Source organism: Solea senegalensis, linkage group LG6 (assembly GCF_019176455.1).
Source record: "Solea senegalensis isolate Sse05_10M linkage group LG6, IFAPA_SoseM_1, whole genome shotgun sequence".
In the NCBI taxonomy this organism is placed as follows: domain Eukaryota; kingdom Metazoa; phylum Chordata; class Actinopteri; order Pleuronectiformes; family Soleidae; genus Solea; species Solea senegalensis.
The window spans coordinates 10412527-10428390 of NC_058026.1; the positions used below are offsets into that span (position 1 = coordinate 10412527).

The window sequence follows — 15864 nt, forward strand, 5'->3', positions numbered from 1 at the left end:
GGTCATACACCGCAGTGTCTTAGAGACTGCAGACTGTTTCCATAATTATTCAGAAATCAACAGGGGGCGGTAGTGGTTCCACACTGCAACTTTAACAATGGGTGATTTTTTTTTTTAACAATATGTTTCACAAGTCACAGATTAAATTGTCTCAACGACTCTCTCGTGTTCATCATTTTTCCTGTAGTTGAATATGAACAGCGCTCCAACCTTCATGCATTTCCCGGCGAAGGGAAAGCCAAAGAGGGCCGACACGTTTGACCTGCAAAGGATCGGCTTTGCTTCAGAACAGTTGGCCAAGTGGATTGCAGACCGCACTGATGTTCAGGTACAATTCTGTCACTCTCACACACCCACCTATGATTCACACTCTTCAAATATATTTAAGGAAATAGCAGATGGATGTTCTGTTTTATATAAATAGCTATTTTTCCACTAGTTAACACTGTTCTTGACAATCATAGCATGAAATGCTGTGATGATGATCATGTTAAAAAAAACAGATTTTGTCACAGATTGGTGTCTCTTCTCTCGCTCAAACTTTTTTTTTGACAAGTGCAAGTCACAAAAACTGACCAAAACTGATGCATACTGGTAAATATGGTAACAGCAGATGTGTTGGGTCATATCCCTTCAAGCTTAAAGGATCACGGTGTTGCACATGCACAATCGTGTTAAATGGCCTCTGCTTAGAGGGACTCTAGTTGTTGACTGCTCAAGAATCAAACTTTACACCATGGGACTCCACTTTTCTCTTCGCTGAACAACCTGTCAGCTAAGTATTGGCAGAAATAGTGCAAGCATCCTGCTGACTTTTGTTGATGGATTCAAAAGGCTGTCTATCAGTGCTCAGCTCTGGCTTTTCAATGTGACCTAACCACATAAACAGAAAAGAAAAAAATCAAAGGCAAATGTATACCCGAGATGAATCAAATTGTGTTATGAGAAACTCAAATGAAACTGAATTATGGAGTCATAGTGCTATAGTGTGAGATAATGATATTTCTAATCTTTTTTACTGTTATCTAATACCCACATAATACCACATGCAATTAGATCAACTTGTTGTACCATAAGACTGCATTTGTTGTAATGTTTTTGAGGTTCTCCTAATCAGATACGTGATCCACCAATTCACAGTTGTAACCACATTACGATCATAAATTGACTATCTCTCGCTCTCCCCCTCTCTCCCTCCCCCCCCTCCCTCCTCAGATCCGTGTCTTCCGCCCTCCCAATTATTCAGGAACTATTGCTTTGGCTTTGCTAGTTTCTCTGGTTGGAGGTCTGCTGTACCTGAGGAGGAACAACTTGGAGTTTATATACAACAAGACAGGCTGGGCCATGGCTGCATTGGTATGTCACACACACGCACACACGCACACACTCAAACAAGCTTTAAGAGTTTGTCTCTCCTTTTTCCAAGCATGTCAGAAAACTGTGGCCTTTGCCGACCACGGCGTAATTAGTTTTTCTACCAAGTTTCTGCTTTGAGATTTGATTATTATGATTATTCTAATGCTACTAAACCATAAAGTGATTACACCCTTATACAAACACTTTTTGGATAGTATATTCAATAGCCAGCAAACCCCCATTCACACATTGAACCTTGTGATAATTATACTAATATTGATATGCTAACGATGTTAAATTCATATGCTTTCCTGTTTTTTCTCCCTTTCTTTGTGTTTGTGATAGTGTGTGGTTTTTGCAATGACATCTGGTCAGATGTGGAATCACATCAGAGGTCCTCCCTACGCCCACAAAAACCCCCAGAACGGACAAGTGGTATTAAACACTTCTTTCTTCTTCTTTTTTTATTCCTTTTGCTCTTTCAACCAATGTTCCACATTGTTGCTTACGTCCTGTACCTTTCATTCCCTGTCCCCCTTCCTCCACTCCTTCCTTGTATCATTATTTCCCTCACAAAAGGAAGAGGTGGTTTTTAGAAAATAATATCTAAAGGTTAAACTTAATCTATTTTTACAGCATGGAGAGAGCAGCTGTATTAGATCAGTGGTAGAGACATCTGTAATGCTGCTGGCCCAGAGTAAAGTAAAGTTTGTACCATTACCTGGTCAGTGCTAGGACAGAGTGTGCTTATGAATGTGTGTGTGTGTGTGTGTGTGTTACTCAAGAGCAGGAACAATCCCCCCAGAAACGGTCTTAAGTGAGTCCTACTTTCTTTCCTTCTTTCTTTCTTTCTTTCTTTCTTTCTTTCTTTCTTTCTTTCTTTCTTTCTTTCTTGCAAACTCACACATGCAGCATTTCCAGATAGAGTCTTGCTGGTCATAATTTAAGTTTGTTCACTCAAGGGTGAAATAAAAATGAAGATATCCTGAGAAACCCTGTGAAATAAGCCAGATGGAAAATTGGACATGTATAGGGACATAAGAGAGAGGAAGTTTAAGACGCATGATAATGACGTGTTAACAGTATGGCGGTGTCTTTTATGTGCACACATGCATATGAGGCCCATAAAAGGCTAAAATGATTAATACATGGGGTCATGGACATAAACATACAGGGAATGAAAGTATTAATATGTGATAAAGTCAGTCCTCCAAGAGAATGTGTATTTTCAATCCCTTCTTGGGCGTTGTTAAACAATGTATGATAGTAACTTTGGTCAAATTGTGGTCCTTTTATTTGAAATCTTGCCCACTTTTGTCTTTTTTTTTCTCTCTTGTATTCCATCCTGCACGCACAATGATGCACTTCTATTTTCATCATCATGTTTCCTTTTCTTCTCCATCATTAATTCTCATCATTCTGTTCCTATACCATGTAATGTCAACCGGCTCGCCTCGCCACGGCACAGTTAAGTTGCGTTTCCACTCCCATAGTACCTGGTACTGGGTCCTTTTTTTAGTACCTGGTGTGGCGAGGTTCCAAGCGAGCTGAGGCGATACCATGCGCGACGCCGGCAGACTGCCGGCCACTGATTGGTCAGAATGCTGTCACAGGAAGAGACGTCCGACACAAGAATCAAGCCGAACAGTAAAGCAGTTAAAAAGACTTAAAAAACCTGGGTTCATCTCCAACAATTACCAGGGAAATGTCTAAAATCTCACTATTTAACAGTGTATTTAGCCACAGCACTGCTGATCACGAGCGGCATCACAAACCCTGCCGTTGTATTTCAGCCCAGTGACTGTCAGACAGTCTGTGCTCCGGTCATGGAGGAAGTACTGAATAAAAAGTTTTAATTAACTGATTCTAATGATTCAGTTACACCGAAAACAACTGCTTTACAAGTCACTCACCTGTGTGTCGCGTGTAAAAGGAAGTCACGGCAGTTTCACGCAGCCGTGCATTCATGACTCCGCCCACGTTGAGTAGGTACCATTTTTGTAGTGGAAGACCAACCTAAACTGTGCCGTGGCGAGTCGACGTGAACAGGGACCATAGTGGAAAAGGGCCAATAGTTTTTATAATTAAAAAGTACAGTCAGCTAGTTTGAAACATCCCCTCTTGCGACCCTCCTCTCTTTTTCACTTCTTCTTGCCTTTTTCTTTTGGACCCGGACACAGCAATGAGAGCGGCATTAACCCTTTGACAAACTCGAATGTGGAAACGACATTTAAGAAAAAAGAAAGAGACATTAATTCCAAAATTGGTGGGATCAATAGCCAAAGGCAAGTGTTTCAAATGCGGAGGTGAGCAGGTCATAAACAATTTATTACTGAGTGTGGCGAAAACAAACTGAAATGCCAGTTGAAGAGCTGGCGGCGGGCCCACTGTGTGCACCGTTGGGAAGTTGGAAAACGACTGTTTGACCCATGAAGTTGAGAAACCAAGGGTCTGGGACAAATTAAATGAGACAAGTGGAATAGCAACGTGTCATCAAAACATTTTTGAAAATTCATGAAGATACTGTTGATGTCGCAGCACGGCAGTTGTTTTTGGGACTGCATTACATCGCAAAGGCCTGTCTAATAAAGGGACCATTGAGTATATATGTGATCCTTGAAATGATAAGAAGGTATTGCGGGCTGTTACTATTTTGCCATAATTCTTGTTATAACTTGCACAGGACCATACCTGCTAAGGCTCATTACATAACCTTAATCATTTCTCTTTAACAGCAGTAGTCTCATTCCTAACCTCAGACACATATGCTGTCACCCAACCTCATTCTCTCGAGCTTCCAGCCCATAATGCTATATTGCAGCCACTCAACCAACATAAGGAACAGCTGCATTAGGTTCTGTGTAAATGGCCTTCATCTCCTTCTTATTTCCCCCCTCCCTTCCCAGCTTTCCATCTTCATCGTCCGCCAGCGCTCTCTTTAAATTCCACTTTTCCACTCTCTGTCCTTCTGACAGTGAAAGGCTTCAAATGGGCAGATGATATTGAAAAGATCACTGTGTGATCTTTCCTGTTCCCCTCGTCTCATTTCGTCACGTTACTTTCTCTCACCAGCAGATGAAATTGTATTGAGTGTCACATCCACAGCTACACTACACTACAAAGTAGGCCTGTATGCCTACCTTTCCTTAAGAGAACCAAATGTTTTGCATTGCAGAATTGATTCAGTGATGATGAAAACACCATCATGTCCAATGCTTGAACCCCTCATTCTCGACCTCCGCAAACGGGTGCATATGCAGTGCCATGAAAAACCCGACTTTATGTGAAATAATAATATATATATAAATAATAACAGACAACGGCGACAGTAGACGTTTCTTCCGTGCCCCACTTAACTCAATCTCTGGATGGTGTCGTTGAACGTGCATCGTCACGCTCAATGTCACTCTGGAAAATTGTTTTTTTTTTTTAAAACACTTACCGGTAAAATGCTGTGGGTCTTGTCGACAATGAGATTGCATCTCTACCAGCCTCCCCCGCTCCTCACGTTGTTGAATTAGCGGTAGCTGAACTTTTGCTCACTCGTCATATTGATTGGAAACGTCGTCACATGACACGCAGACGGAGGAGGCATCATTTAAAAAAAGTTTGGTAGCACTGAGGGCTTTCCTAGGGCTGGAAATGCAAACTCTGGGAGTCGGAAGGAGCGTGGGTTAGTTGCGATTTTTGTTTCGATATGCGTTTCGTTGCAGGCGTATTATAAAGTCATGTATAGAAAGAGCAAGACGCTCTAAATATGAACGCCAGCATTTTGGAGTTTCAGCTGGCCTGTGTTTCTCTCTTTGTTTTCACTTTTCCACCCTACTGGCTGATGGCATTTCCATATTTCCAGCTGATTTCACATGATTGCTCGATGGTTTTTGGCAGCAGTTGCCTTCAGCCCTTTCTACATAACTGCGAACCTTTCACATTTTCAAGAACACTTCTGACACTTTTATTGGTTCTCTTCATAATAGTTGGCTTTTGACTTAGAGGGCAATAGTGTGTTATTTGTCTTAGCGAGGGTGAGTGCCACTTTACATTTGTCTGTGTGTGTGTGTTTGATTGATTGAGAGTGTGCTTGTGTGTTTATCTGTGTGTTTTGAGCCGATATAGAGAGAATTGAACTGTGCAGTGAAGCAGTGAAATGAATTGTCCTTTAGGCTGGATATTTACTCAGACCAGTAGACAATGACCATCCCTCTTGGTCTCCGTACTCAGCCACACTCACATCTGTGCACACTCTCATACATAATGTGACTGGAATGTTGTTGGTTTTTTTTGCCGAAATTTAAGATCCATATTTTAAACACTTAATCCTGGAGCTGAGCCATAAAGAGCAGAGAGTAGATTAGTGCAAAGAAAAAAAGTAGTTTCCCATAATTACCTTGACTCTGGCCACCCACCGTCGTCTCATTTGTCCTGCTAGTTTCATATTGGTCCATTATTTTTGTCCCTTTAACACAAAGTCTGCAGCTTGGTGTCTTGCACCATGTTTTCGTTGAAGAGCAGTGTGCACTGGTCTTTGCCTCCCTCTTACTCGCTCCCCCTCCACACTTATTTGTCGCCATTCCTTTCTATTTACATGAGTAAATCCCACCACATTGGTTGGTCTTCACAATATCAATAAAATGTGTTGCTGGTCTCCAACTAAATGCAGACGAACCTCAACATGGTTTCATCCTGTAGGTGTGTGTTCAAGTGGGAGGCGAGCAGTTTTCTGCTGTCAGGCACATCTTAACATCTCTGTGTACCTGTCACTCAGGTTTATGTTGAGCTCAATGAATTTGCATTTAAAATTTGGTCAAAATGGAAAAACCCACTGAAGTGATATATTAGGCTGTAGAGGTTTTGTGATGCCAAGACTGTTTACTTGTGGGTCTTTCATTTCTTGGCCTACACTTAAAATTGAGACATATTGCTGCAAAGGACACTGCAATGGTCTCATTTCTGTCTGCCAACCATTCCAGTTGAATTAAGATTGAGGGGATCTGCACAGTCAATTACATAGATACAATAGCTTCTTCTGTTTTGGCCTCTGGCTGTCCATTCTCTCAAAGGTCAACGTCAAAAAAATCCTGTTATTGATCATTGGCTCAAATTTTTAGGTTTGCATGGATTTACTCACTGAATTATTCAATTAAATAGTGTATTTTCAGTTGTCACGGGAACAAAACCTGGCCCTAATGAGGCAGAACCTAATTGATGAGGCTCTGGTTAAAGTCAGGATGAAGACGTGAATTGATTGGGTTAATGTCAGTGTATCAATGGCTTCATGTATCAATGAATGAAGGGAAATGAAAGTCAGCTCCTTTGACATGCTTCCAAAAAAAAAGGAAAAGAAAACAGGTTTTAAATGGCTGTAACTGACTCTTGGGTAATTAAACTGTTAATTTGTGTAAACACTGAACCACATAATGTGGGAGTAAATGAGATTTTACAACGGCTAAATTTCTGCAGTGATATGTTGCACCATATTTCTCCTTTACGTGAGAGATTTAAATCCCATTATTGTAGCCCTAAGCCAACAATTAATTGCTTTTATTCCCAGTTTGAATTATTCTCAGCTAACTTTTCAACGGTCTCTCTGACTCATTACAGTGCTTTATTGTGCTTCAGAACAGGTGGTGTGGTCCCTTAAGGTAACAGGTCTGATCCTGTCTAGTTATCACCCTGTAAGCATCTCTCCCTCTTCCGCCATCTTCTCTCATGTTGTTGTGGAGGCATTTAGCTGAATTTTACACAGGTTAGTTGGGTTTTACATAAAATGCTTAGTTTCTGTGGGGTATTAGTTTTTTGGGGGTTTGAAATTGTTCATGCATTCTCATTCTATATAGTGAATGCAATGGATATGCCATCTCTCTTTCTTGGAGCTATTTATAAATAAAGATTGACCTGCTTCATCTTAAACAAGATAGGGCTAATCGCTGATTTAGTTGTAGGGGTTTTCTTTTTAAAATAATTAAAATAAGCTTTCTGTTTTTTTCACCCTCTCAAATGTGAATATGTTCTGGTTTCATTGTGCCATTTGACAAAGAAATCATTCAAATTGAATTTATTTGGTTTGTGAACATCTGAGAGCATCATCATTTCAAGGTTTGGGAAACAACATTTTTCCAAAATGTCTTCAAACATTTTACGGACCAAAAAAAAAAATTCTTCCATCTGTCCATTTTCTACCAATTTTATCCTCCACAGGAGGGTCACGGGGGGTGCTGTGCCAATCTCAGCTGACAAAGGGCGATAGGCGGAGTACACTCTGGACAGATCGCCAGTCCATCGCAGGGCCACACATAGAGACAAGCAATCATTCACTCCCACATTTACACCTATGGATGGTCAGTTTAGAGTGTCCAATTTACCTAATCCCCATACTGCATGTTTTTGGACTGTGGGAGGAAGCCAGAGAACCCGGAGAAACCCCCACACACACACACACACGGAGAACATGCAAACTCCATGCATAAAGGCCCTTGTTCAAACAAACAAATACTTGATTATGAAAATAATCGCTTGTTGCAGCTCTAAAACGCAATAATGGAATCATTGCTATGCGAGATTAATGAGAGGATGACCAGGAAAAGTAGCCTCATGTAACGGACACCAAATGAATGAATGTTGGAGGTGGAGCCTCTGAAGGCGCACGATGAGTAGAGCTGTATTTGTTTCATCGTTGAGTCCAAATACCAACAGATGTTCCTCAAAATAGTTTACCCCACCTTTGACATCTACAAAGATATTCCCTATTTACCTCACAGGTCAGAGTCTGTGGTTGTAACTATCATCCCAAGTTGATAAATGAAGATATGCAGAAGCCTTTTATTAGCTGTTTGATTAGTTTGGCAATAACAGTCGCATCTAGCACAGCGTCGTTAATGAACAGACACAAATGGGATTCTTATAGCCAGTTTTACCTTTTCTTTTTTGTTTTGTCAACACATTTGTACTCTCATTCTGAATGATTCATGTCTGCACTCGCTTAAGCTTTGGGCCCGTAACACTTGAGTGCACCACCTGAATCTATGTTTCTCATAGTAGGTAAAATCCTGGCGAAAATTCGAACCCTAGAGTCCTTGCAAAGTTCACTTCCCGCATCATGACCGTTATTTAAATTCACAACAACGCATGCAGTCAGAGTTTTTTTTTTTTTTTAATAAATGAAGCATGTACTTTCACTCTACTTTCACGTTACTTACTCTCCCTCCTGTTTTGTTGACTTTTCATTTATTCTTCTTGCTGTCTGAGTGCTTTCTGACCTTTTACTTGGCAAAACACACAAATGCACTCTTTACACACATGATATGGGATGGAGGAGGGATGCATACATCTGTATTTTGAAGGTTATCTAGCCCTGGGGAATTAGCAGCTAAAAGTGCAACGGCTTGGTTTTTAGAAGAGAATTGTCAAATAAAAAAAAAAAGTGTTTATTGCTCATAAACTAGGATGTGACACATTAAGAAACACGTTTGATAGCCGCCTTTCCAAGGTGTGTGTGTAAATGCATATTATCTCTTTTGCTCCAAAGTCTAACAAAAGGGCGGTGTTGTGCAGTTCAAAATAGAAAAATATGTTAATGTCAGTGTATTAAAATGAGTACATGAACACATACACACACCCAGGCCTTTCACGTCAGCAAATTACTCACAGGAAAGGTGTTTTATAAAAGTCTTGACATATTTCAGAGTTATGACGTTGATATTTTGGCTTCTTGAGCTAACCTTTATTATGTTTTCCCCAGACCCGTTGGGGGAATAATCTCATCACTGGAATTATATTTGCCAAGACTTTCACACCTTGAATCAAGTTATCCAGTGTAGTTTATTATACTGAGGAATGCGGTGCATAAAAGGTGAATAGAACTGATTATTTTTACAATTGCTTCAGACAGCTCACTCGCAGCATTACAGCTTTTAGAAATGAAATGTATTTTCCTGCGCAGCGATCGATGTTCATAAATTAAAAGCATAGTTATTATTGTTGGGCAAACTGGTTTTAATTAGCTTTAATTTGCATACATTCCCGTAGTCAATTTTCTCTCATTTGCCAGCTAGTCTGATTGTTTCATGCATACCGTCTATCATTTTTATACTTTGTAGACAAACAGACTTGATGTTTCATTCACAGAAACTGGGATCTTAAAAGGCTAATCCATCAGATTAATTAGAACAGCACGAGTCTGAGGTTTTACTGGAAAGCTCCACCTCATGGACATGTCTAAAATTGTGAAGGTGAGCCACACCGAGGATATTAAGTACGAGTCACTATGTTGTATGATGAAAGTACATCAACTTAAGTGTGAACCGAGTCTTGCCTCTTTTTCTATAACCCTGACCACTAATTGGAAGTCTGCAGTATATTCTCTTTCATTAAACAAATCCTCAAGTTACAGTGATCTACAGTATATTGTCGGGCTCGGTGACCTGCTTCCATATATTCAGCATCAAATGAAACGTGAATGCCTGCCGAGCTGTTTCGTGAAATTCTCGTCTGAACAAACAGAGTTGCAAACACACTGCTTGTTGAATTGAACGAAAATGTTACATAATCCCAAACTTCTCCTTTGACGATAATTTGATTTATGGGTCCCTGGTTTAGGTTTTTGTCCCTTCTGTGTCCACATCAAGTTGTTTGTTTGACATAGTTCTGTATGTGTCTGATTTTGTCTTTTGTAAACAGTGATCTTCAGCCACGTAGTTCAAAGCAGGAATTTTGCCATGGCTTTCGTAACTGCATTATTTTGGATGTATTGTCAATGTTAGTCTTCTGTTGGTCATCTGAGTCCATTCTTAAACCACAGGCCAGTCAATATCCTTGTAGACATGCTTTTAAGATACATATTCCTGTAATTGAAGTCAGCTTTGTGAATCCTGTAAAGCCTGACTCTACATGAGATTACTGTAAAGATCTTCAAACAATATTTGCCCTGATTGCCACAAATGTCATGGCAAAGTTTTTAAAGGAGGCCACTTTCAGATGAGAGCTGCTTGGATTTAAGCCTTTATAGGTTTGATTCACTGCATTTACCGATAAGAGGAAGATAATTGGGTAAAATTCACTTGAGTTGCATTTTCAGCAAAATGGTGAAAACTCAAAGCACTGGATGCACAGTGCATGTCCACAAATGGATCCCGTCAGTGTCTGAACCGTATCCAGCAGAACACCCCATCTTAGTGACGGCAAGTGTGCGAGTTGCTCTATGTGGGTAACCTGTATGTGTGAATAAATTAGGGGATGCGTTGCGGAGTTTAAATGTTAATTTACCTTTCCCATTTATCTCCATGGGAGATCAATGAGCTGTGGATATGTTTGGTTCCAGACCACCTGGATGCACGCATTTCTAATGAACACACACCAACACACACCCGTTCTATCACATAGAAATATGTTCCATTAACAGTTCGGTCTATAAACACACATTGAGTAAGTAGATTGTAGTATACACATGCATAGGTACACTCTCCTGCCCTGCTCACTAATGAATGGAACGAGTGCTTTCTAATCCATCAGATTAATTGGAAGTGCCTGGCCATGGATTGAGGAATTTTTCATCCCCCAACCACTGCTCTTTTTCATTGCTTGTATCTGCAGTTTCTGTTAATGTTCAGTTGGTATCGTGTAGAGAGCAGTGTCTTAGTAAAGAGTAGGCCTGTCAGGCGCTCAATATTTCTCTTTCTCAATTGATCTCAGAACTTAAATAGTTAACCGTGATTAATTGAGTTATTATCACGTTTAAAATTGTATGACGCAAAATTCAGCCCATATTAACAATGTAGATCACCCCTTACCGGTCTTGATTGGGGAAATCAAATGAATGCAAATAAAGTTACTTCATCAAATTGACTTTTAGATTTAATTGATTATCAAATCAAACAAAGTGCTATAACGCTAAGGTAACACAATGTATGTCTACAGAAGAAATGCTAATGCAACATCATTTGCACTTTGCAGGCGTTCCTGCCCCCGCGCTCATCTCTCCGAGTGAGTAGTTCCAACACACTCTGTGTGAGAAAATGGCGCACAAGACGCTACGTGCAATCGATGCATGAACGTCTGCTCTTAATAGATCACGATTGACTTAATGCTGCCAGTCCTATGTAAAAAGAAACATTTGTTTTAGTAATGAAGGAAAAGAAATACAGCCTAGAAAAACAATTTAGTTGTCACTCTTAAAAACTGTGAGGCTTTCTACCTATAAATCAACATCCATGACATTTAAGCCGCTGACAAATGAGGGATTTGTGGATTGTGCAAACTCATGTGCAAATACATGAGGCTACTCCTGGAGTCTGAATATGTGAAAGTGAACTGGCAGAATACCTGGGTTGGACTGGTTTTCTGGTTGGGGTTGTACCAATTTGGCATAAGTCTCCACTAAATTCAGGATTTGGTAATTACTAAACCACTAGGAAGTATAAGCAAGTTTGCACCTGGTAGTTTACTCATTTCAGTTGCACCAGACCAACAATCGTGTAGCTAGTGCTAATAGTGGTTACTTGTTGCATGACGTGAGGAAAACAAGCTGGCGGCCCAATCACCATGCAGAGCAGAATGTAAACACGGTGATACATCACCACAACAAAACGACCAACAACTGCAGCAGAGACGTGTCTTCAGTAGATGCTGCCATTTTGAAATCAATCATGATTACTAAGAACGTCCAGGTGAATGACAGTACCAAGAGTTCTGTCCTGGCCAGAACTAACTCTGTTCTTGTTCTTGCCACCTCAAGAGCAAGAACCAGTGACTCTTGTACATTCCTTTACAGTGATATCTGCTGACTTGTCTGAAACCTTTATTTAGCAGTGGGTGTAATGTCAGCATCAGGCTAACATCTTGTTGTTGCTGCGTGGCTTTTTCTCTGCTGACACATTGTCCTCGAAAGTGGCTGCAGATTCAGGGCCAGGTGTTTGAAAGCCTTCAAAAAGGGTTTGCTTCACCTTGTTGGTGCCCTTATAACCGTGATGCATTAACGTGTGCTGTGCTCAAAGTGGCACGGTTGAAAAATTCTAAACTGAAAAATCATAATGCTCAACGACAACTCGGGCTGCTAGCTTTCAAATTCATGTGCGCTCGTCCAGAAGACAAATTAGAAAATAACAAAAGTTGTGCTGGAACACCACAATCTTTTTCCCTTCGCACTATGTCGGTCCACAGTACCTGACACATGTATGCGTGTGAGTTTAATCTTAAAATAACAGGAATTTGTCATGATGACAATGTATTTTGTGAATGTTGTGAGTAGGAATGTCGCAAACCTTCACAAACTTCCAAATAAAGAGCGGCACATCCACAGCAAACTTTTTAATAAGAACTGTGGTTTGTCAGTCAATATGAAAAGCATCCTGATAGCAACTCAACAATCTGCAATTGTTTTTGAAGACAAAGGGATCTGTTTTAGACTTGAGTCTTTGTCATCTTTATGTATGCTTTCAAGTGAAAAAAAATTCTTCATTTCTCTCCACCGAAGCAAGAAAAATCTGTCCTCCCTTTACTCCTCCTCCTTTGTCATCGTCTATTCATCTTCCCATCCTTATTTATGTTTGATAGGGAAAGAAATGAACACTGGGGCAGTCGAGTGGAAAATGATGCCCTCGATGAGCTTAAAACCTAGATGCCAATAACGGCAATGTTTCAACAGTGTGGAAGACACAAAAAGACTCCCCTCCTCTCTTTCTGTCCTCCTATTTGTCTCATTTCCTGAAGACTTCCTCTTTGTCTCCTTCATTCAGTTGCTTTCATCTTCTCATTACTCACACACACACAGACCAGAAGAATTAGGCCTCCTCCATCTTATCAGAGAAATTTGCTGGGGATTTGAAGACACTGCCATTTCACTGAAGAGGCTTTATAGCTCCGGTTGTGACTCTTAACCGCGAGGACAACCCGGATGCCGAAGTGTCCCAAATGCGCTGGATTGATTGCACGCCTCTCCACCCTCTCCAGGGTCTACGAGACCTGCTGTCCTCTCCATTTCTCTTTTCTCTAATCAAACATGGAGTGTAAAGTGACTACAGCATGGCATGGATGGAGTGATCGTGTAGAATGGGGGAGTGGCAAAATGGACTAACCTGACTATTTATATCACATACAGTACTTTTTAATACATTTCAGCCACTATAGACGAAAAAAATCCAAATTACAAATGCAACATAAGTAGTTCCAGAGACTAAATTGTCATTCAGTGTGGTTGCCTTCCCGTCAGGTCATGGTGAGGGTGAAGAAAGTGAGCCAAATCATCACTGATAGACATACTACAGGGGGTCATACTTTGCGTATAAAGTCAATTTAGGGGCCCAACAAACGGCATGAAATCTGTGATGTGTTCACAAATATAGCACAACTCACAAAGGAAGCAAGTGGCACTGTCTTTGTTTTTGTTACTTTTTTTGTGAATGAAGACCGCAAGGTGACCATTTTGTGTGTTTGTGGCAGTTCACTTTTATCTCATCTGCACTTGTCTCTGAGAGCTTTTTGAATCTCACAAATGTTAAATGACATACATACCCTCAGCCTCGGTAGTAGACTGTTTCATTTTCTCAGAAAATGAAAAATTGCATTATGATTTCTGGAAAATGAATTAATGTTTACGAGCATGTTCTATAAACATGTCCACAAACAGAAAAGAATCAAAATACAGTAGAAAAATCATCTGCTGCATTGTCTTGTTATCTGGAAGAATTTTGACATTTGATGGATTGGGGTTCTTTGCACTATGTGACATTCTGCTGCACAGGTTAGATGCACTTTGAATAGTCAGCAGCTGGAGTTGGTTGGGTTGTAAATGTGACTCTACAGAACTACTACGTCTAAGTCCCCGTGTGCCTTTCATGTTCATCGTGACAATGCATATTAGTGTATTGTTTTTAAAAGCAAAAGGTCTTGTTTGTCACTGTTCTTAGCTCTGTTTATTAGTAACACACATGCATAGTCTAAGGAGTGACTCATGGCTACATTTCGCTGCATGTTATTCTTCAATCTTGAATTTTCCATTTACTTACGGATTGTTTGTCAGATTGGTTCAGAAGACTCATTTAGGCTGTTACACAGAATGACCTTTTCCAGGTGAACGTAGCAACAGTTGTGTAATGTTGTAATGTCTTTCTTTCTCTCTCCCACAGAGCTATATCCATGGCAGCAGTCAGGCCCAGTTTGTGGCCGAGTCTCACATCATCCTTCTTCTGAGTATCCTTACACAAAGCGTTTGTGAGTGCACTGTATGTTTCACGTGTTGGCACAGATTGAAACATGTTGCTGCAGCATGTAAGTCATGCTGGGACATTTGCTCTCATGTGAAATGTTTATCAGCTCATCTCCCCCTCATCTCCCCCTCATCTCCCCCCCATTTGCACCCAGGATGCCAGTTTTTATATCTGGAACGACATTCTAATTTCGCTGTCTGCTACACTTTCCCAACATGAAACCATTGTCATCTGTGTGCATGCTCCATAGGGAGGCTGCCTGCAGAACTGAACAAACAAATGATACAAAGACAAGTGATTGTCCTCTTTTTAACTTCAACTCCTTGCCTGATTTGTTTCAAACTCATCTCCTGATGATAGGCTGTGTCTCTCTGTCCGTGTGTGTGTGTGTGTTTGCTTGTGCACTGGTTTGCCAGAATTGTTGTTTGTGTTTGTCTCCTTCTCTGTCTGCTTGTATGTGTACCCATGTGTGCTCGCACCAGTGCTTTCCTACGTGTGTGGGTAATGATACTGTTCATCCCTAGCTGTTGTGTTTGTCCTCTAGGGAAATAGCATGTCCGAGGTTGCACCTGCTTCAGAGTAATATTTGTCTGTCTACATTCCCTGTGTTTTTTTTTGTTGCTGTTGTTGTTGTTGTGTGTGTGTGTGTGTGTGTGTTTTTATTTTTATTGTCTGTTCATCTGATTACATTGAAATGAAAAACACCTGCGGAAACGCTAACGCACCTTCTGTGTTGATCGTGCAGATGGTGTAAACACAATATGTGACCATCATAGCACTTTCCCCGAGGACGTAATGTTGTTTTAATCTGCATGCATGCAGGTACGCACCTCCATACCGTACAAGTGTACAGTAACACAGATATATCATATTTGGGTGATTTGTTTTTATTATTTAAATAACCAGTAATACTTAGTTACACCTTTGATTAATATAAATATAGAAGGGATATGTGAAAGATAAATCCTTACAGACAAACATCACTAGACATGTGTATCTTTGTGGTGATGCTCATGTGCAGCTGCTCTTCTCCGGAATGGAGCTCAAGATCCAGCCACGTAAAAGCTCACCCACAGAATCCCTTCTGCTGTTTCTGGTAGCAATAGAATCATCAACAAATGTCAGGGAGCCAGTTCCATTTACAGCCATATATTCCCAAAGCATGACTGAGCCACCGCCATGTTTGATAGATCAGGTGGTTACTTTGGGTCATAAGCTGCTCTTTTTCCTCCAAACATGCCTCTTTCCATCATTTTGATCGAGATGGATTTTTGTTTCCATCTAACATCTGAGTCCATCGAACCTCCTT

At 40.6% G+C, this 15864-nt stretch overlaps 1 protein-coding gene across 1 annotated transcript in view; it reads left to right on the forward strand.

Annotated features, from left to right (window-relative positions):
* Positions 1–15864, forward strand: part of tusc3 (tumor suppressor candidate 3) — a 65737-nt gene that overhangs the window by 35077 nt on the left and 14796 nt on the right. Inside the window, exons 4-7 of the mRNA XM_044029292.1 lie at positions 188–328; positions 1216–1356; positions 1702–1791; positions 14475–14538. Of these exons, the coding sequence (XP_043885227.1) occupies positions 188–328; positions 1216–1356; positions 1702–1791; positions 14475–14538 (436 nt within the window). The remainder of the gene's footprint in view (positions 1–187; positions 329–1215; positions 1357–1701; positions 1792–14474; positions 14539–15864) is intronic.